Below are 23,898 nucleotides of genomic sequence, written 5' to 3' on the forward strand. Positions count from 1 at the left end.
CGTCAAGTGGAGTCCGGTGTTGAGTTTCTATTGGAATCCAAGACTACCGACTTTTAACCGGAAAATGGTTGCGTTGTGTTATTTTCTTAAAATTTATGGAAAAGTTGTGCCAAACATATTGGTTATATAATATAAAAACTGTAAAACTTTAATATATTATCAAAACAAAATCGTTTTATTTTAATATACATATGTATATTGTTAAAGATGAGAACAATATGAACAAATACATGAAAAATTAAGTTTTTTATTTATGCCTCTTTTTAACTATGGTAAATTAATAAATGTTCACCACAGAAAAATGTTACAAACAAATAAGCAACCACGCCGAATAGAATGCTCATTCACAGCCATATTTATATTTTTGCCATCGTAACGGAGGATTTTGCAAGACAATTTGTTTGAATTTATTTCATGGTATAATCCTTTACGATGGTTTATTTAGTTATTTGAATCTGGAAGAAGTATGTGCAAATTTCCCTTGGGACGATAAATAACAGATCGGCTGGGATTTTATTCCAATAAAAGTACGAAATAACTAAACATGGCCTCGTTAATCTTGCTGCGTAATGGGTCAGGTGCTGCTCCAATTTTATGATTTAAGAGATGAAAAAGCGATACGCGATGCTGTGAAGTACACAAATGTAGTTATTAATTTAGTTGGTCGAGAATTCGAGACAAAATTTTAAATTCAATGACGTGCTCGTGGAAGGTGCACGTCGCATTGCTAGGTAAGCTAAAATTAAACTTTATTTCAAAAGATTTACCATGTATTTTTAATTTTTTTTTATAGAATCTGCAAAGAAGCTGGATAAACGTTTGATTATTTGTGCTTGAGGGTGGAAGCAACTTTTTGAAGAGCAAATACTACGGATGTTGCACACGCTATTGTCAATTGCGCTAAGGATCCCCATACTGCTGGTCAGGCTTATCAAGCTGTTGGGTAGGTTTTGAGCAAAATTGAATTTACATACTTTTTAATATGCTAAACACTCATTTCCCACCTAGCAGATCAAAGCGTTACCAGTTGAGCGAATTAATTGACTGGTTCCATCGTGTTATGCGCAAAGATGAAAAATGGTGGGGATACCATCGTTAAGACATGTGTTGCGATCCTACCTTCTTATTGAAAGCCAAGTTCACTGAGCTTATCCGTGCTAGACAACCTATCGGTGAGCTACATACATATGGAACGTATCGATCGCGAATGTATTACCGCTGTCGTTTGAATGTACAATTAACCTCCATGGAAGAGCGAGTACCATGGAAATTGCGACCATATCGTGCTGCGCAATATTATGATGCCGAATTGGGAGAGTGGGAGAACCAGCTCCACCAAAACCAATAGAATATCGGGAAGAACTACGTATGTTTGCATAAACTACTATAATGGCAACAACGCTACCCAATAAACCTTTCCATAAGCGAACGGCAATAGAGTTATAGAATAAGCTTATTGTAATGATTTAACATTTAATAAGCATATTTATGAAAGGTTTATTTAATTATAAAATAATAATACTTTTATAAACTTGCTTGAAAAATGATTCACATAGTAACAACATAACAAATATGATTGTAATTGACTTAGCCCTCGCTATAGTTTTGTAGCTCTGTTGTGTACATCAGGGATGGGCACATTAGCCCTCAGTGGCATTTTGCCCGTGCGGGCACGAGTGCACATTTTGAGGGCTAGGTGAGGGGATCATCGCGGGCAAACATGAAGAGGGAAGTGAGAGCAACGTTTTACCACTCCATATTTACAAATGAGAGCAACGTATTTTCCACCACCATTGACTGATCTATCACATGTACAGTGGTGTGAACAAAATAGAAACAACCATAAGGTGTTGTGAAGTTTTAAAATATGCTGTTTTCTTATTAAATAAAATTGTTTTTAGATACATAACATAACATATATATATTTTTTCCTAACAGTGATTAAAATTTCCCACCATGCAAAGGTAAATAAAAACAAATTTTAATGCGGAACTCTAAACTCTGCAAATTACGTTTACCCATTTTTGTTCACACAACTGTACAATTCCGATATGAAATAAACTTCCACCATAAAATTTGTGTACAATGTCAGTATTGCCGCAACCACTCTGCGATGAACATCAAGTTACGGAGGAATGTAATTCATTTTTTTCGCAATTTTTCTCAACTTGTTATGCCCTTCTCTCCGTAAACTGATATTCCCCTCATCTAGCACCCGTGCGCACTTTGCTAACTTTGCGGGCTAAAAATGTGCCCATCCCTGGTGTACATGAAACTTACAAAAAACTTACGCTCGCTACAGTTTTGCAACAACACTTGCAACAGGCTTAGGATCAATACAGTTTCCAAAGCTTACTGTTTCGTTTACCGTTATTCTGTCGCGCCGTTGTTAGCGTCTTCACATTTTTCATTGTCATTGTAAAATTTTATACGAAGTGAATAAGGTGAGAGTGAACATAATATCTTAAAATAAAACAGTGTAAGTGCAAAAAAGAAAAAAAAGAATAATGAAGATGAGGATATTGCAACCAGCTCCAGTCAAAATGATTTTAGTGAAGCAAATATTATTTGTAATGATACCAATGAAACAGAAAATGAAATTTACAGTTCTGAGGAAAATGATAATGCTGAGCTCTTAATTAATAACGCGGATATAAAAAGAGATCTTGCTATTTGGTCAGTTAAGCATACTATATCAAATAGTGCAATCAATGAGTTACTGATTATCTTACGAAAAACTTTTCCATATCTACCACGGGATGCAAGAACTTAAAACAAACACCTCGTGATGCACCTATAACTCAAATACAAGGCGGCTATATGTTCATTACGGCCTAAGAGATTGCCTTACCGATTTTTTAAGTCAAACAACATATTTATTATTTATTATATAATTGATTTAAATATAAACATAGACGGACTTTCAGTAGCGAAAAGTTCCTTAGCGCATGCCTGGCCAGTTTTAATTAACATTAATGGTACGGAGGCAGTACAAACTATTGGCATTTATAGTGGAAACAGCAAGTCAAAAGACGAATTAAGAGAATTAATGAACGAAAATTTTGCTTAGAATAACAAAATATATTGTTACAAAAGTAGTATTAAGTTGTGTTACAAAAGTAGTATTAAGTTGTATTTGTATTACTATATGCATCCCTGATTATGAACAATAGCTGTAGGTATATGGAATAGCATTTGTCTTGTTGTAGACATCTGGCGCCGCACTGTCCGCTTGTCGAAACAATAGACATCTGGCGCCACAGCCGTCTGCTTGAACAATTGCAGAGTCTGGCGCCGCGACTGTCTGCTTGCGTCTGGCGCCGTATAGCCGTATGTTCTGGTAATTTCCAGACGCGATATTCTAGAAGGACACGTCGGCATCAGCGAGAAGTGCGTGGCTATATAAGCCGTGGCAGCGCCAACGTAATCAACCAGTGCTAAGAGTAAACTGCTATAGTGTAGACGAGTTGTGAAATAAAGAGTTGTTGAATTAAATTAAACAGTGTTGATTTTATTTGTCAATCCAGAGATACGAACCTAACAAAGTAAGCTAGCAAGAGTAAATTCGTAACAATTGGTGTCAGAAGTGGGATTGTCAAATAATCCAAATTCAAGATGGTTAAATTCGGAGAATTGAGAATTCAGCAATTAAAAAAGGAACTGGAGGAGCGTAATTTGCCGATAAGCGGGCAAAAGGCGGATCTGCAGGCACGATTACGTGAAGCAATGGAAGCGGATGGAATTAATGTCGACGAATTCGAATTTGATGGCCCAGAAACTTCTACAAAGGTAGAAGAAAAAGTAGAAGAACAACGAACATCATCAAGCGTAGACACGAACATGCTGTTAGTGGCTATTAAGCAAATAGCAGAAAATGCAGTGCAAACAGAAAATCGTCTGGCACAGCAAATAGCAGAAAATGTAGTGCAAACAGAAAATCGTCTGGCACAGCAAATAACGCAAATAGCTGAAAATACATCACAGTTAGAGTCTCGCCTTACACAACAGATTACGGAAAATACTACACAACTACAAAAACAAGTGCAAGAGAAATTTTCAAATTTGAAGACGAATTAAGCACTTTAAAAAATGACGAAGAAAATTTAAAATCAGAAGTTCTTCAATTAAGTAATCGTGTGCGAGAACTGCAACTACATGGCCCTGCACCATCAACAAATAATCAAAGATTGAAGGCACCCACATTCGATGGAAGTATTCCATTTCAAATTTTCAAACTTCAGTTTGAAAAGACAGCAATGGCCAATAACTGGAATGCAGCGGACAAAGTGGCGTCCTTGTTTGTATCATTGAAAGGGCCTGCGGCAGAAATCCTTCAGACTATTCCAGACTGTGAACGGGACAACTATGAGGCATTGATGAGTGCGATAGAAAGACGATATGGTAGTGAGCACCGGAAACAAATATACCAGATCGAACTGCAAAATAGGGGTCAGAAGGTGAACGAGTCATTACAAGAGTTCGCAACTGAAATAGAACGACTGGCTCATTTGGCAAATGCAGATGCACCTGTGGATTACATTGAGAGGGTAAAAATTCAATGTTTCATAAATGGAATTCGTGATGTGGACACCAAACGCGCCACATATGCAATGCCAAAAAGAACGTTTGCTGAAACGGTTTCGCACGCCCTCACACAGGAAACAGCTTCCCTACTAAGTAAACCAGCACCCAAAGTACAAAGGGTTGAAATGGAACAACCGGCTCTGATGGAGGAAATATTGAAGACTCTGAAGACAATTGCTGCACCGCGAGTAAATACAACAGGCAGATGCTTCAACTGTGGAAAAGCGGGTCACTTTGCCCGAAATTGCAATATAAAAGTAAACCCATCAAAACGGAAACAACCAACAGATAACGAGGACGGAGCATCCACATCTCACAAGTCGTTAAACTAAAACGGAACAGTTCAAAGGGGCGTGAGCTGGTTCCCACAACTATTTGCCCCACCATCTCGATATCACAAATAGGTCGCCATGACAACAATCTTACTATCAACGGTATCGTAAATGGACGACTGTCAACGCTTACTTTGGATACTGGTGCCACACATTCAATTATCCGACCGGATGTGGTAAGAGGAACGGTTGAACCATTAGTCGGTTGCAAGCTTCGAACGGCCACCGGAGAGGAAGCAGCTGTCGCGGGAAAAGTGTTTTGCGAAGTGATGATTGGTACCCTGGAAGTTAATCACACCTTCATCGTAGCAGAAATCACGGATGAAATTATAATGGGAGTAGATTTCATGATTGATCACGGGGTTACTTTGGATTTAAACAAGCAAATGCTGTTTTGCCAGAACATGGAGATGCCTATAAACACCGGATATGTGACCAACGTTGAAAGTAAGAGGGTGATTGTTGATGATAATCAGAGTATTCCACCAAAATCTGAGGCGATTGTATGGGCTAAAGTGAATGGAGGAGGTGGGACTGAAGAGTTGTGGATTGTGGAACCAACAAAAATAGATACACCCATATTGGTAGGAAGAACGCTTGTGAAAACTAGAGAAGACGCCACCATTCCGGTCAGAGTAGTGAATGAATTCAACACGCCTATAAGGCTGAAGAAAGGAGCAGTAATTGGACAGTGCCAGAATATAAGTGCAATAGCACGATGCGAACGGTCAGAACAAAAGCCTACTATTGAGCCACAGCAGATAAGTCCTACATTCCTAAATAATTTACTGAACGAACTGCATGGAAATGAAAAATTAAAAGCAGAAAAACTATTAGAAAAATACGCATCCATATTTGCAAACGAAGGAAACACAGGAAGAACCGGCATTGTCAAACATCGCATAAATACTGGAGACGCTAAACCAATCCGACAAGCTCCGCGTAGGGTTCCACTAGCAAAACGTGAGGATGCTAACAAAATTATTGAAGACATGCACAAAAACGGTGTAATCGAACCTTCAATAAGTCCATGGAGCTCACCTATCGTCTTAGTTAAAAAGAAAGATGGTAGCACCCGTTTGTGCGTAGATTATAGGAAGTTGAATGATGTCACAAAGAAAGACAGTTATCCTCTACCGAGAATCGACGATACCTTAGACACCTTGTCTGGAGCGAAATGGTTTTCTACATTAGATCTACAAAGTGGATATTGGCAAGTCGAGATTGATGAACGTGACCGTGAAAAGACCGCTTTCAGTATGGGCGACGGGGTATGGGAATTCTCTGTGATGCCATTTGGGTTATGTAATGCGCCTGCAACGTTCGAGCGACTGATGGAACATGTGTTAAAAGGACTCAACTGGAAGACATGTTTGGTGTATCTTGATGACATTATTATCATGGGAAAAAGTTTTGATGATCATCTGAAAAATCTAGAGGAAGTCTTTCAGCGAATAGCATCAGCCGGATTACGCTTGAATCCCAAAAAGTGTTCATTATGGAAGAAGCAGGTCACATATCTCGGACATAAAGTGTCAACTGAGGGGATTCACACCGAGGAGGGAAAAATAAAAGCAGTTAAAGATTGGCCTCAACCCACCAACATACATGAACTCCGCAGCTTCCTCGGCTTATGCACGTATTACCGCCGTTTTGTACCTGGATTTGCGAACGTGGCTAGAAGTTTACATGATTTAACAAAGAAGAATCGCCCGTTTGTATGGCAGTTGGAACAAGAAAAAGCGTTTGAGCAGCTTAAAGAACTACTTTGTACGGCGCCGATGTTGGCTTATCCAATACCTGGAAAGAAATTCATCCTGGATACAGATGCGAGCGCTTATGGAATTGGAGGTGTCCTGTCTCAGCTCATCGACGGACAAGAAAGAGTAATTGGGTATTACAGCAGAGTGCTCGGGAAACCAGAGAAAAACTACTGTGTGACGCGAAAAGAACTACTAGCTGTGGTGGAATGTGTAAAACATTTCCACAAGTATTTGTATGGACAACGATTCTTGCTGAGGACTGATCATGCAGCATTAAAATGGTTATTACAGTTTAGGAATCCGGAAGGCCAAATTGCACGATGGATCGAAAGATTACAGAATTACGACTTCGAAACGGAACATCGAAAGGGGATTCACCACAAAAATGCGGATGCATTATCACGTCGCCCTTGCCCACTGGAATGTAAACATTGCTCCAAATCAGAAGGAAAAGAAGGTATAATCGACGTGCGATTACTGAATATAGAACCTGAAGATGATTGGACTCCTCACCGCATCAGAATCAATCAGCTGGAGGACCCTGATCTTGCAAAGCTGATAATAGACAAAGAAAATGGGGTACGACCACCAAAGGAACAAATAAGTAGCGAGAGTCCAACGGCAAAAGCATATTGGGCCCAATGGAACAGCATAAACCTCGTTAATGGATACCTTCATCGTACCTGGGAAAGCGAAGATGGCAAACAGTCTCGTCTGCTGATCATAGTACCAAAGTCCATGATCCCGAAAGTATTGAAAGAATATCACAATGGACCTAGTGGAGGGCACCTTGGGATTACAAAAACTATAGAGAAGATTAAACAACGGTTCTACTGGATCGGTTGTCGAGATTCCATAGCAGAATGGATAAGTAATTGCGTAGAGTGCATGGCAGCTAAAGGTCCTAAAGCCAAAAGTCGCGGTAGGCTACAACAGTACAACGTGGGATCACCATTTGAACGAGTCGCAATGGATGTTGCAGGTCCGTTTCCAACCAGTACGGCCGGAAACAAATATCTACTGGTTGTCATGGACTATTTCAGTAAATGGCCAGAAGTATATGCCTTACCAAACCAAGAAGCGAAGACAGTAGCCGAAGCGTTTGTAGAAAATTGGATAACAAGGTTCGGAGTGCCCGTCGAATTACACTCAGATCAAGGCAGGAATTTCGAATCTTCCATTTTCCAAGAAGTCTGTACATTATTGGGCATCCACAAGACACGGACAACAGCGTTACATCCACAATCAGATGGAATGGTGGAGAGATTCAACCGAACGCTCGAAGAACATCTGCGGAAAATCGTTGATAAAGATCAACGGAATTGGGACAAGTGCATCCAGATGTTCCTGCTGGCGTATCGTTCAGCGAAGCACGAGACAACTGGTTACACGCCAACAAAGATTATTTTCGGATCTGATCTGCGACTCCCTGCTGATCTTAAGTTTGGAACGAATCCTACAGCTGTAAGAAATGATGGAGATTATTGTTCTGCCTTAAAGGAAGAAATGAATGAATTGCATCTAATGGTAAGACAGCATACGCATCTGATGAGCAATAATATGAAGGACCGGTTCGATCAAGCGGCAAATTCAAAAGGTTTCGAAGAAGGTGATCTGGTCCTGTTGTACAATCCACTTCGAAAGAAAGGCTTGTCCCCGAAACTACAGACAGCCTGGGAAGGACCCTATATGGTGATGAAACGACTTAATGACGTGGTATACCGCATACAAAGAAATGGAAAAGCACGATGTAAAATGAAAGTAGTACATTTGGAGAGGCTCGCCCCATTTGGTTCAAGAGGATTTGTGCCTAATCGGGACGATTAGGCTTTAGTGGAGGGCAGTGTTACAAAAGTAGTATTAAGTTGTGTTACAAAAGTAGTATTAAGTTGTATTTGTATTACTATATGCATCCCTGATTATGAACAATAGCTGTAGGTATATGGAATAGCATTTGTCTTGTTGTAGACATCTGGCGCCACACTGTCCGCTTGTCGAAACAATAGACATCTGGCGCCACAGCCGTCTGCTTGAACAATTGCAGAGTCTGGCGCCGCGACTGTCTGCTTGCGTCTGGCGCCGTATAGCCGTATGTTCTGGTAATTTCCAGACGCGATATTCTAGAAGGACACGTCGGCATCAGCGAGAAGTGCGTGGCTATATAAGCCGTGGCAGCGCCAACGTAATCAACCAGTGCTAAGAGTAAACTGCTATAGTGTAGACGAGTTGTGAAATAAAGAGTTGTTGAATTAAATTAAACAGTGTTGATTTTATTTGTCAATCCAGAGATACGAACCTAACAAAGTAAGCTAGCAAGAGTAAATTCGTAACAATATAAAATTAATTGTCGTGCCATCATATGTGATGCTCCAGCTAGGTCGCTACTAATGGGAATAAAAAGTCATACATGCTACAGTTCTTACCATAAATGTAACCAAAGAGGTGAGCACATAAATCACCGTATGGTGTTCAAATTTCAAAAAAAGAGCACAATGCGGACGGATGAAAGTTTCAGACAAAGATCGGATACAAATTTCCACAAAGAATTTAATCACATGGCCATAGAAGACTTATCCGTAGACCTTATAAAATCCTTTCCTATGGATTACATGCATGTTGTTTGTTTGGGTGTTGTGAAAACACTGATGAATGCTTGGATTCAAAAAAAAACCAACCATATTCACTTAAAAATCAAAATATAGTTAACCTTAACGATCAGCTACTGTTTTTAAAAGGAAAGCTACCACGCGAATTCCGGAGAAGTACGAGAGATTTGAAAGAGTTCGAAAGATATAAAGCGACTGAATTTCGAACTTTTCTGCTGTATGTTGGGCCGTTTGTATTAAAAACTGTTTTAGACGAAAAACGGTATTTGCATTTTCTGCAACTCAGTTTATCCATGAGGATTTTATTGGACAGTAAGCAATGCCAAACTAACAATAGATGTGCTGATGAGTTATTGCAGAGTTTTGTGAAGTTATTGCCTGAGTATTATGATGCATCTATATCAGTTTACAGCTTTCACCTGGCTAATGATTGTTTGCTGTATGGATCAAGCGAAACTATTAGCGCCTTCAAATTTGAAAATAAACTTGGACTTAAAAAAAAAAAACAACATGTCGGTACAACTATTAATCGTTTGGTGGAGCAAAGCAATTATCCCTCAAGTCAAGGAAATTTTGAAAAAAAAAACAATACCTTTTTTGTCAGAAACCAACCCAAACAATTATTACAGCGTTGGAAATAATATTTATAAAGTCTCATCAATAATAAATAGCAAAGTTATTTGTCAACAAGTTTTGAATTTGAGATCTATGTTTCAAAATCCGCTAGAATCATCTCTTCTCAACATATGGAAAACATCAAATTTAACACTTTCGCAAAACACTTACAAAGATCTTTCTAAAAATATAAATAAAATCTGTGCTCTTTCCAATAAAAATAATGAGTTCGGGTTTTTTCCAGTCATTCATGATGGCGGACAAACAGATTAATAATTTCAACAACATCTTTCAACAGACACAAAATTTATCTACACTCCAAACAGTATATAACGATTCGATTAAAAAAACTTTACAAGTTGAAGCTGTGTCATTTGATGGTAAAAATATTTGTTTGTAATAAATTTGTATGCACTTTCTATCTTTTTTTCATTAATTTCTAGAAATATCTCGAAAATTTGCTGCGACTCTTGAACCCATGTTCATCAGATTGACGAACGGGATAACTTTATTGCGTCAGGAGGTCAAATCTCTGCGTAAGGAAGTCAGTGAGTTAAAGCAGGATAGATATAACATAAAATTGGTCATCCCACAACAGCCATTTCAAACAATGAAGGATTTTTTAAATTTTGAAAAACAGCTACAGGAAGATCCAAATTTGTTTGCTTCATTCGCAAGTGTACTAAAATACTAAATTAATTTGTTCGATAATCAATCATTTGTTTTTTCTTATTTTTAATCAAGGAAATGGAACTCAAAACTGTTGGAAAAAAGCCCAACTTTACCAAAAATTGTTGGAGAAAATTATTGGTCGATGAACTGGCGGAAAAACTGTGCTGGAAAGGGACAGAGAAAAAAAGTGTACGCAGCCTAAATGCATCGAAATCAATTAGAAGTAAATACTTAAATGTTTTTTTGAAATATATATATTAATTTATTTTTCACAATTTTTTCAGATGCTGCAATTGCTATTGGAATCGGAGAGGATGAATTCATCCGGAACACAAAGTCTTTCTTCCAATTTGCCAAAAACCGCAAAGAAAGCAAAGAAAAATATAAATCAAAAAAAATTAGCTCAACTGTAATCTCAAATGAAATGAAATAAATGAGAAATAACAATACAACAATTTAAAAACGCTTACTATTTTAAATTTTTTACAAGCTTATAAAAATTTTGCTAAACTAAGCTTATTGTAAGTATGTATGTTTAGAAAACTATTCTTTCAGTAAGCTTGTTCTATAATTAGACTTCTAAGCTTGTTGTATACTTCGACTACTAAGCTTATAGCGAGGGATCGTTTTTCTTTATTCTATAATTATTAAAAAGCCTTTCACAACAGTAGTCACTACAGTTTCCTAAGCATAAGGCTTAGGTCAGCAAGCTTGTTACAAGTTATTTCCAAAGCGTTTTGGTATGTTGGGAAGTGGCTCACTGTTTATTCATGAATACATTCACAAATTCCGTGCCTATTCAAAATGTATTTTATACCTACGCGGAGGGGTTTTAAAAGAAACGAAACGAGCGATTGTAGTGACTAAAAAACTTTGACTTCTTTGTTTCTTATCCTTTTATTCAATTATTTCTTATGCCTAGATGCAAAGCTGCATCTTACATTCTAGAAAAGCAGAGCTTAGGTAGATGATAACATAAATCTAACTTTTCACGCATATGAAAACTTGCACTTAAAATAATAACTATACCTGCAAGTTCATGTAATTTTTATACCATTAAACTGACGTGATTTTTATTTTTAATTTTAATTCCATTGAAAGGAACTGAATTATCATTTTATAAAATAAAATGTAATATTATAAGTGATAACATAATAATGTAAGTATGTATATGTGATTTTTTTTAATAATAGAGAAAATTAGCACAAAATATGAAAATACAGTTTTTTATTTCATTATATCTAGTCATTATTAGAACCAGTTACAAAATCCTTGTTGTTATACAATAATATAATAGTAACTCTTACTAATTTCGTAAAGGATTTCTTAGCCTTTGGTTCATAGCGTTACGGCTCAAGTGGTTTGCGCACAATTGAGCTTCTTCGTATATTCACAAGTGTTTTGTATTCATGAATGTCAGAGAAGCCTAAAAGAGAATATACACGGTCACACATGTGCGTTCGATCTGTGTGAATTCGTTTGCCCATACACGACACACAAATCCATTTGCGTTCGTTCTTCACACAGTTAACATGTGCGACAGGCAAGCGGAACATTTCTTCGAATTTATTTCTAATATAGTACTTTTATCTATTTCTTTGTATTTCGTTAATAAGTTATTCCAACTTTTATTTTTCTCAATTTTATTTTTATATTTATCACTTTTCGTTTGCCAAATTGCCAATTAATTTGTTATAAGATCAATAAATTCAGATACGAAATCTTTATTAAGGGGAGAGCCTGCTTTAGAAGCTTCAAACAATCGCTTAAATCTCTTTAAAAATTATCTAACAACAAACAAAGTTATAGATTGGAACTCGAAATATTGTCGAAGTTAGAAGGGAAATAGTGCCAGACAGATACATACAAGTATATGAGCGCTTGGGCAAAAAGCGCGATTTCTCGGTTTTTTATTTTTACGATTATTTTAATTGGCGGGCAAAGTTGGAATTGGGCAAAGTTTATTATCTTTGGCATAAAATTATCTTCTATTTAAACTAAAAAAAAAATAGGAAAAGTAAAGTTTGAACATATTTTTAAACAAAATAAAGTAAATTTTTTTTGGAATTTTCTTAGTTTAACTAGAAGATAAGTTATTAAAAAACATGAATCTCTTTGAATTTTTTGTTCCTGATAAATGCATATGCGAGATGCATCGGGTAATTGCTTCCTAAAAAAAAATCGATTTTTTGAAGCCTCTAAAGCAGTCACTCCCCTTAACACTTGCAATTGGCCGCGATCTTCACTGCTCGGCGACACGAGAGAAATGAGATTTTGTGCGCTTACAACGCCATACACGATAAACATGTTCGCGCACCGATCGTAAAAAATCAAACATTGTCGCGAACATGGATCGGTACGCGAACAAACCCATACACGAGTAAACCGCATGTTTACACATACCGATCGAACGCACATGTGTGCCCGTGTATGGCCGCTATAAGCAAAGATTCATAAGTATTGTGAGCTCATAAGCAAACACTTGTGAATATATGCTTCATATTAGGGGTATTCTCTTGCTCTTGCAAAACCCGGTGCACGGTGCAAGCATTGCAAATTTACAACGGCACAACAACAAACACACGCAGAAAAATATTTGCAAGGGCTCCGAAATATGTCACACCAAAACCCATGTATATTAGCGTGCAATGTCACGCAAAAATAAAATTGCAACCCTGTTGTAGTTGCCATTTTACATAAAGACATATTACGTCGTTAAACTGTTGAGAAAGGTAAATTTTAATTAGATTTTATAATTTCTATTTAAATTATAAAGTTTTGTTACAGTTTTTTTGTTAAAAATGCATGCAGAAGGTGCGCCAATTCACAATAGCCATGCACAATAGTCATTTACAATAAATTGACTGAATCAGTCGCTCATATATCACTAGATTCTGCAATGGGTGCTCTCGTGCCCTTGTATATTTCGGTGTAGTATTTTTGCAATCTGCAATCTTGCAAGAGCAAGAGAATACCCCTAGTGTATTATTACACGCGGCAACTTTTGTTGCGGCAACTCTTGGTTTATAGGCGAGGGGGCGATGAGGAGAGGAGATCGCGCCGAGTTTCCAGTGTTCAGCAACTCGCTTTGTGTTCTTATTCGTAACAGTTCGCTGCGACGTTTTTCGGCATTCGTGTTCTTTCTTTCGTAGTACATAGTTGCATTTGAGTATATTTTTTTTAAATTAATATTTTGAATATATTTAAAAAATTTAATTTCATCTTTTGGCAAATAATTTGCAAATATGTATACAGATATACATAATGAGTAAAAACACGTCAAGTGGACCCTCCATTTTCCACTTGGTCATCGAATTTGAATGTGAGTATTTTTTCATAAAGTAGTCACCATGAACAAATAATCCCCCTCCCAGTTTTTTTAAATTTTAATTTTAATAACCTTTTTTTTTTAATTGAAAATTTTTACTACTTTTTTTTTAAAAATTAATAATTAAAAAACTATTGGTGATTTTTTTATAAAATTTTCAGGAGTTATAGTTCAATACTTGTACTTTCAGAAAATATGCATGAATTTTAATTATTTTTATTTTTTCATATTGTTTATTAACTTTTACGTTAACAAATGAACATTTTAATGACTTCTCCCTCAAAAAATAAATTTTTTTTTTTCAGTATTTTGCAACAAATATTCAAGTAACGAAATCCGCGAAAAAATTTGACTGATCGCAATTAGATTAAGCAAAAAAAATTTGTTTAAGACGGGCGGTCAGCGCTGCCCGTACATAATTCATGCATATAGCACGCAGTAGAAGAGTTCCGTTGAACGAACAACTTGGATTCTCGTGCACGCGCTGTATACGAACACGCAATTATATACCGGCAGCGCTGACCGCCCGTCTTAAAAATTTTTTTTTTGCTTAATCTAATTGCGATCAGTCAAATTTTTTCGCGGATTTCGTTACTTGAATATTTGTTGCAAAATACTGAAAAAAAAAAATTTTATTTTTTGAGGGAGAAGTCATTAAAATGTTCATTTGTTAGCGTAAAAGTTAATAAACAATATGAAAAAATAAAAATAATTAAAATTCATGCATATTTTCTGAAAGTACAAGTATTGAACTATAACTCCTGAAAATTTTATAAAAAATCACCAATAGTTTTTTAATTATTAATTAAAAAAAAAAAGTAGTAAAAATTTTCAATTAAAAAAAAAGGTTGTTAAAATTAAAATTTAAAAAAACTGGGAGGGTGTATTTGTTCATGGTGACTACTTTATGAAAAAATACTCACATTCAAATTCGATGACCAAGTGGAAAATGGGGGGTCCACTTGACGTGTTTTTACTCTAATATAATATAAATATTTTAGAAAATGGAGTATGACGAAAAAATCGAATTAATTAAAGATATTATGAAATGTATGGAGAAAGCCATACAAATTGATTCAGTCGATAGTGTAAAGGGTGATATATGTGAAAGTCTGTCATATAACACCGGTCAACACGGTGTTTGGGTCTGACATCTACATGTTAAATTTTAGTTTCTCCTATGTCAAAAATAAGGAAAATTTTTTTTTTCCAGTTAAAGTTTGCTTTTGTAGAAATTAGAGCAATTTTTCGATTTTTAAGCAGAAATGACTGATTTTTATATTTTTTCTACAATTTCGCTATAGATTATAATTAGAAAACTTTTTTTTAGATACAAGAGTCGTTTTTATTCAAGATGTGTGATAAACAATAATATATAAATGCCAAATAACAAGAAATTGATATTTTATGTACTAATTTTTGTAAAGAAAAATTAAAATACATTTTTTTATAAACGTGTATGCGCGCGGATGAAGAACAAAGGAGACCGGGCGGCGCACATAGGTTTCTGCTAGTGCATACTGCGGCTAAAAATATAAGGAGTTGTCGCAGGACAATGACATTTGGTACATCATTGTTTTGGATGCCAATCAAGAAAAAAATGAAAAAATTTTTTTAAAAAATTTTATTTTACGCCCACCTCCCATATAAGGTGAAACTTAATTTTTGACCTACAGCACTGATTTTTGGTACATAGCATTTTTATGACACTATATATGTTGGTGTTAAATTTCAATAATATCCGCCCACTTTTACGCCCACCTCCCATACAACTAAATTCTCTTTTATCAAGTCTCTTTTAGCAACTTTTTTACATCTTCGTGACATTCTGACATTGTTTTTTTCAAGGCGGGCAATTTGGGGCAGCTGAATTTTTTTTATCGTTTAGCTGAGACTTCAGGCTTTAATTCGGTATATGTATGTCGACAGCGGTAGACAGCGCTAAAAAGATGCACCACTTTGAATTTGAAGAACATTGAAATTTTGACGTCCAAATTATGTTGTTCCACAAAATTTTTTATGCATTATTTTTTTCAATGGATTTTGATGCAAATTTTTTCTTTGATACATATTATAAATGAAAAATAATAACAAAGTTGAATTTCAATAGTTGTTTTATTGTATCAATGATTTGACTTTTGAGTAAATTTTTTGCTAGTTTTGATGTTTTCTACATTCACCAACTTTGGGTATTTCTGGACAAAAAACTAATGTAGATAGAATCCTAATACTTTGGGGAAATAATGTATAGATAGTTGGTAACAAACTGTGAAATTTTCATTCAAATCAGACAACATGAAATTTTTGAATTTCGGCCACAGATATCCCAATGTGTGTCGCCCATTACCTTCACACGAGCAACTTGTGTTGCGCAACTTTGTTATATAGTGTCATAAAAATGCTATGTACCAAAAATCAGTGCTGTAGGTCAAAAATTAAGTTTCACCTTATATGGGAGGTGGGCGTAAAATAAAATTTTTTAAAAAAATTTTTTCATTTTTTTCTTGATTGCCATCCAAAACAATGATGTACCAAATGTCATTGTCCTGCGACAACTCCTTATATTTTTAGCCGCAGTATGCACTAGCAGAAACCTATGTGCGACAGCAAAAGAGAATCGCCCGAGAATTAGCAACAAAAGTAATAGCGCTCATACAAGCTAAGCTGCTCACAAGTCAAAACTCTCTCTCTCGTAATTGTAAGTGAGCAGTATTCACACTTAAGGCCTAACTATAATGTGAATAAGCTAGCTTAAGCCAGCGTAAGCAACTGTCCGAATACACACAAATTGTATGTTGCAACTATAATGTGCTTAACATCAAGTTTCGTTAAGTTTTGTCAAACGTCATTTGCTTAAGCAAAATGCGAAACTGATCGCATGTTCCGTACGGAATCAGCTGTTTTCTCTTTTTGTCAACAGATACATCGTTTTGAATTTGAAGATGGAGAACGACGAATGTTTTATACAAAATTTAATGGAAAATATTGAAAAAGGAAATGTTTTTACGACAAACAATATGCCTTTTCTTTCAATCGGGTGTATATAAAAAATCTATATGATCAGTCCTCTTCATTTCTAGGGATCGTACAAAAAAACTATCCTACTTTCTCTTCCTGTTTATTTCCCTCACTGAACATGACCGAACTCTATTTTTTAATTTCACTAATTTCTGTCAATATGCGTATTCCTTCTAAAACAGAAGTAAGCATTTTAATTTTTTTTAAATATTTTAATATTCTGTTCATTTTTGCAAAATGCAAACTAAACAAAACCAAAACACAAGTTGTTTTTGACACTTTCTTCTTATGCATTTAAGCACATTATAGTCATTCAAAAGTCTACTCTCCATTCGTTATGCATTTGACAGGCTTTTCGTTCATTTTTTGACAGTAACATACGGCAGCTTATGCATATTATAGTTAGGCCTTAATGCATACGTGACTCATATGTATATGTTTGTATGCTGCATATCAATGCATATATTTTGATGTGTTTATTTATGTATTTTTTTTGTACGTATGTTCAATATATTTGAACATAGATATCTAATAGTAGTGGGCTGTATGATTTTACAATAGTTAGAATATTTTTTATCTTATTTAACATTGTGAAATATGTATATAAAAGATTTAAATATAATGTTGTTGTCCGTCCTTTGGTAGCAACGAACATGTTCAATTTTGAACATTCTCCCGGGCGGCAAAAGTGACTGCTGGGAAAGTGATTGCAGCTTGTAGTCGTCGCCTGGTTTTCAATCGATATTAAATGAAGATTGCTACTCGCACGGCGACTATAAAGAATAGCAATGATATGTGTTCGGTAACATGATGTATTTTTATTTCTTTTAATTTTATGTTTTCTTTCTTGAGTTGCTTCACTATGTCTTGCAATTCTTTGATGTATTTTAAACTTGTAGTTAAGGTTTCTGGTTGAGCAATTTCTTGATACATAAGTACTTCATTTATTTCCATTCTTGGTTGATTCACAGGTGCTTCAATTAACTTTTGCGTGTGATATTGTTGTGGAGCCGCTTGAATAACTCCTTTGTAACGTCCAGTACATCCTTTTCCTAATTCCATTATTCCTTTCGATAGTATGTTGAAAAACTCTTTGGATTTGCTGCATTCAACATCTATAGTTCCATTTGAAAATATGTTATAAAGCCAACTAAGTGACGTTCACGATGACTATGTGCATTTCTATGTTGAATTAATGATAGTTTGCTCATCATTATTTCTGCAACTTCGTTACAACGGTATCCCGCTGACTTTTCATCTTTCACATCGGACGACGGTGTACCTTTGATGTGACACTTCTTTTTTTGTACCTTAGTATTCTCCTCTTCACTGCATTCGCCTTTCGGTAATTGTTGTATGTGTATGATTGGTAGACATCCCATTCGTTTCTTCTTGGCCTTTAAATTCAGTACTGCCTCTTCCGCTGTCATACCTCCATCTTCAACGACTTTAATTGTCTTGTCTTCATTTGGCTCTGCATCAGGCGGGTCCGGATCCAGTGTTTCATCTGTAAAAAGATAACCAGCCTCTCTACTTCCTCCGAAGAGAGGACTCTCCCGGGGAATAAAATACCTCTTAAAATCTTCTCTTCCCGTGGTTGTTATAATCGTTTGTTTAAAATCATTATCTAAATTTTTAACTGTTTCTACATTGATTTTATTTTGCTCTTTTGTTTTGTCATCAACTTCAACATCTCTATCTGCAAGATATTTCATCTCATCTTTTGCATTCCCCTCAATTTCCAAAGGAGACATTTTATTGTTCACATCATTAAATGTGCGTTGCTCCTCAAAAGTAATTTTCTCTACGCGCAGCTTGTCTTCTTTCGATATATTATCTACGCGAAGTTTCTCGAAGGTTATATCTTCCACGCGCAGCTTGCCAAAGGTAATGTCTTCTACGCGTAGCTTACCTTCTTTCGATGTGTTATCAACGCAACAGTTCTCGAAGCGTATATCTTCTACGCGCAGGTTCTCAAATGTAATTTCTTCGCGCAGCTTGCGAATGTCATCAACGCATTGCTTTTCAATATTTTCGTTAAATTGTTTGCGTACGTTATCATATATGCGTGCCAGTAATTCCCAAGCAGTGTTATAATTTGTACCTGATCTCGTTATCAGGTGACTAACCATTAGTCTAGCATCTCCTTGAAGACAAGATTTTAATTAGCTCATCTTTTTGGAGTTACTAATGTCCTTATTATTATGGACATACTCCTCGAGAAGCGCTCTTTGAATGATTGCCATTCTCGGAATTCGCCTGACAATTTTTGCAATTCTATTTTTGGTAATTCCAATTTTTCCGTCTTTACCGTTTTTTTTTTAAGTCGATTTGCTTTTGTTTTTTTAATAACCGCAAAGTATCGCTGACTTCAAAGGAAAGATCTTCAAATTCGTAAATATAAGATGTCTTGTTGTACTGTATCGTCAATTCGTCGATATCTTTAGGACGGTTTTCGAAAAATTCGATGTCAATTTCGTCTCTAGAATTTATATTTATCTTTGCATCTGCAATTGTAGCTCGAATTCTTTGCGATATTCTTCCAATTGCCTGCTCTATACAATCTATCATTTTATCTGTTTCTAGTTTATCCTTTTCCTTTGTTACGAAAATTATTTGTTTATTTAATGTATACACTATGCCATATACTTGATTTTCTAAGTCTTTCACTTCCGTTTTATAATCGGTTAAGTACGATATTCCGCATAGTTCTTCATAATCCTTTTCTAATAACTTCCACATATTCCTAATGTAGTTTTCACAAGTCTCCAACACTTTTCCATTGGTGCTAAATAAATTCATTTTCCCTTCATCGATGTAATATCGAAGACTGTGTGCTCTATTTTGCATTCTCTGCACTAGAGATTCAGTCTTTTGGTCTTTTACTTTAGACATGTCCGCAGTGTTCGACATTTTTAACTTTTTTTAATGAACTGTTCTTATTCTTTAAAAAAATCATTGGAGGTAATTGGTTTGGTCGCCTGGTTGACCTCGATTCACAACCGCTAAATATTTTTTTAAAATAACAGTATTTACACATCGTTTAGTTTCATACTACAACGGCTTATGTGATCAAATAAAAATGTGGGAACAGGGACCCGTCTTACAATTTCTTTATTTAGTCACCTGTTTAAATAACAGGGTTTTTATATTGCCTATATATGTACATACATACATATGGGGTATTCCATACCAAATCGACCACTTTTGAACCCGAACCCTTTAGATTTTGCTGAAACTTATCCATCCTTTTCTACCCTTTGAAAAACATTTTGAAAATTTTTTCAAAATTTTTTGTCAAACTTCAAAAAAGTTAGGAATTTTTCAAAATAATGGCTTTTTTATTTTCAAATAGCCATAAAATTTGTAGTAATTGACTTTTGGAGAACTTTTTTTTTATTTTTTGTTTTTGAATGAACTTTTCGAAAAATTACACAAAAAAAATTTAACACGATCAATTATATAAAATAATCGGTTTTTTAAGTAAAATCGTCATTTTTTGGAAGTTCGCCATTTTTTTTCTCAAAAAAAAACTTCAATTAATTTGACAACTATCCCTGCTAGTCCCGGAGTGGGTCGATTTTTTTTTATTATTTTTTTTATTTATTTAAAATAAAATTGTCAAATTTTCAAAAATGAAAAAAAAAATTCCGTAAACTTTATTTCTATCACATAAAAAATATAATTTAACAATATTATGATATAATATTCTCAATTTATACATACTAGCGTATAGTTTCTAGTATACTGACTATAGGTAAGTCTATAATTGTCCAACCCTAGTTTATCGACCTAACTAATAGGTAAAAATTTTAATCTTGGTGATTATATTCGTAAATTAAGTCTGTAAATTGAGAATTTTATCATAAAATTGTTAAATTATATTTTTTATATGATAGAAATAAAGTCAATTTTTTTTTAATAAATAAAAAAAATCGACCCACCCCGGGATTATCAGGTATAGTTGTCAAATTAATTGAAGTTTTTTTGAGGAAAAAAATGGCGAACTTCCAAAAAATGACGATTTTACTTAAAAAAACCATTATTTTATATAATTGATCGTGTTAAATTTTTTTTCGTAAATTTTTTCGAAACGTTCATTCAAAAACAAAAAAATAAAAAAAAGGTTCCCAAAAGTCAATTTCTACAAAAGTTATGGCTATTTGAAAATAAAAAAGCCATTTTTTGAAGAGTTCATAACTTTTTTGAAGTTGGACAAAACATTTTGAAAAAATTCTCAAAAATATTTTTCAAAAGGTAGAAAAGAATGGATAAGTTTCAGCAAAATCTAAAGGGGTCGGCTTCAAAAGCGGTCGATTTGGTATGGAATACCCCTTAAATATTGCAAATTCAAAAAATAATTTCTTTAAAAATCCATTTTATTTAAAAACTTAGCTTAGAACTAAAAAATAATGTGGTAAATCTGTTAGGATGGTTAAACACTCCATTTGGGAACGAGTAGGATTTCTGATCGCCGGCGTATAGCTAAATTCTGACATATAAAACGTGTATGTAGTTTGTAATTACAAAAATTTATACTTCAAATATAAGAAACATGGCTATTATAATTATCTCTTGATTTATCTTACAACAAAAATTGTGTCAGACGAATCATTATGATATGTAATACCAAATTTTTCCACAATAGTTATCTTTCTTAGCCCTTTCATTACACTATGGAACATTTTTGGGATTATTGTCTGGGGGGTGAGAAATTCCAAGTCAGGGTGATGGTACTAGGTCAGTATAGTAAAACCCTCAAAGGGTTTGGCGTTCGTATGTGTCAGTTTTTTTTTATCACCTTTTAAATTTTTTCCTTATCTTGATGTTTTTTCGCTTAGTTGTAACATTTTGGCAAAAACTCGCGAACCACTCGCGAACCACTTGTCCGATTTTGATGAAATAAATTTAGAAAAATTAAGAATTACAATTTCTATTTGTTTTATTTGTTTTTATTTAAAAAAAGTGTCATTTGTCGCCTTTTTTATAAATTTTCCCCAATAACTCCAGACTTCTGGCCATAAACTACTAAAAAAATAAAGTAAACATTTTTATAATGTTTTATTTTTATTTTATTTATTTATTTTTATTTATTTTAATAAATATTGCCTAGACTTTTTCGACGGTGGTTGTTCGGGACTAGTGGCATCGCATTCATCACTATCAACAGTTTCTGAACCACACATAATGTCAATGTGTGACTCCACTGTTGGCCCTTCTGAAAATTCTTTATCATCAAGATCATCCCTGTCTTACCACACAAGCCTACTCCACCAGCAAATTTCCGCAATTATTGAACTCGGAGACTTTTTGCCTCTATATCTGTAAGTTTTTGTTTTATTAAAATGAGTTTGAAAAAATAAAAAATCAGTATTACCTCATTTCAAATGGCATAGCAACTTGATGATAGCGTTCATCTTGTTCATCAGATTCGGTAGCCAATTGTTTGCTGAAATAGTCCAGATGATGATGTAAATAATGGATTTTCAAGGACCTGTGGACACCAATTTCCGAGAATGCTCTTAACATCCTTGCGACAGAAACATCGTAGTTGTTAAAACGATGCTTTCCCAACAAACCTTCTATTACTTCTTTCATTGCCTGCCATGCATTCAATTCAGCGTCAATCAAAATATTGTTGAATGCGTCACTTTTAATCAGCTTTGGTATATCTGGACCATTTAGTATGCCTGATTGGAAAAAATTAATTTGTTAAGATGGAAAACCATGGGAAATGATTGTGATATTATAACTTACCTTTTTTAATTTTACTTTCGCTGAGTCTCGGGTAAATTAGTTTCAAAAACAAGAAAACTTCACCAGTTCACCAACTTTAACCAGTTTTAAATTACAAATTATATTATATTATTTTCCAGTGCATCATATGTTTCTTTCGTTTCTGTACTATAGGCGATTGGAACTGAAGGTTTTTTATTGGTCTTATGAAGTAAAACCGCCTTCAAGCTCAGTTTTGAACTGTCAATAAATAATCTTCAGTCATCTGCTTCATATTTTATTACCATTGCGTTCATCAATTTTCCTACATCCGGGCAATATGCAGAAGTTTTTTCATCATTCACAAGGAATAAACTTTGGAGTGTTGCCTGACGACTTCGATAAGCTGTGACTTTCACACCGGGTGCCAACAAATTGTTTGATTTCAAAATGGAAGCCAGCTCTTCCGATATATGCTGTGTTAATTCCAACTTGGCAACAATTGAATCAAGCTTATTTTGATTTATTAAAATTGGCTCATTGGATACTGATGGCTCATATGGGGAATCATCACGTGCATGATAGTAGCGGAGCACGGAGCAGTCGTAAAAGAGAAAATATCTGGGCTAGAAGCTTTTGGCACAGGAATGTGGTCCGAATGAGGCAATGGTGTTGCGGCACTTGCAACTCCAACGTAATTATACGATTCTCTTATCCTTTTTGCGGCTCCTTTATTCGCACATGCATAGCAATTCAATGGATTGTGACCCTCGCCAGGATTAGTCCAAGTCATTGGGATACCGAATGGCATACTTTCACGTCTTCTATTTTTCCAATCCATTAGACGGTTGTAGCAGCTTTTACACACTATATTTGGTACCCAATTTTCGTTCACTATAACATTTTGGTTGAAGTACATCTCGTATGTTTGAACAAAATCAGTACTGAAATTTCCCCTTTTTTATGCGTTGAGACATATTGACCACAGCAGTAGCAAAAGCTATTTATATCTGGCTTGCACAGTTCCATATTTTGTTCTCTTTTGTTCACTTTTAAAAAATTTGAGAAAAATTACTTTTTCTGTTCGCGTTCGTCGGCACTTATTGAATGACAAAAATCACAGAACCAGTGTGAGAAAGAGAAGAAGTATAATGACAATGCATGTTTTATGTGAACATTACAGAACCAGTGTTGCTGGATTTTTTATGAATAAAAAAAAAAAAATATTTAAATTTTTACGAAAAAAATACTTTTTTCCTTTCATA

General features: G+C 35.0%; 1 protein-coding gene and 2 long non-coding RNA genes across 3 annotated transcripts; 2 read left to right on the forward strand and 1 right to left on the reverse strand.

The window, feature by feature from the left end:
- On the forward strand, positions 1–1,784 carry LOC105226337 (uncharacterized). Its single transcript, XR_007421692.1, has 3 exons — positions 1–731; positions 794–943; positions 1,012–1,784. It is a non-coding gene; the product is annotated as an uncharacterized LOC105226337 (long non-coding RNA).
- Positions 1,785–9,885: 8,101 nt separating this feature from the next.
- On the forward strand, positions 9,886–11,472 carry LOC125776362 (uncharacterized). The gene is made up of 4 exons (XM_049448119.1): positions 9,886–10,280; positions 10,344–10,579; positions 10,645–10,795; positions 10,857–11,472. The coding sequence occupies exons 1-4, from the start codon at positions 10,124–10,126 to the stop codon at positions 11,003–11,005; spliced, it is 693 nt and encodes a 230-aa protein (XP_049304076.1). The 5' UTR covers positions 9,886–10,123; the 3' UTR covers positions 11,006–11,472.
- A 10,120-nt stretch (positions 11,473–21,592) lies between these two features.
- Positions 21,593–23,367, reverse strand: LOC125776411 (uncharacterized). The gene is made up of 3 exons (XR_007421689.1): positions 22,676–23,367; positions 22,296–22,608; positions 21,593–22,240 (listed from the first exon to the last, which is right to left on the reverse strand). It is a non-coding gene; the product is annotated as an uncharacterized LOC125776411 (long non-coding RNA).
- Between the last annotated feature and the right edge of the window lie 531 nt (positions 23,368–23,898).

The sequence above is a fragment of the Bactrocera dorsalis genome, chromosome 2 (assembly GCF_023373825.1).
Source record: "Bactrocera dorsalis isolate Fly_Bdor chromosome 2, ASM2337382v1, whole genome shotgun sequence".
Lineage (NCBI taxonomy): Eukaryota > Metazoa > Arthropoda > Insecta > Diptera > Tephritidae > Bactrocera > Bactrocera dorsalis.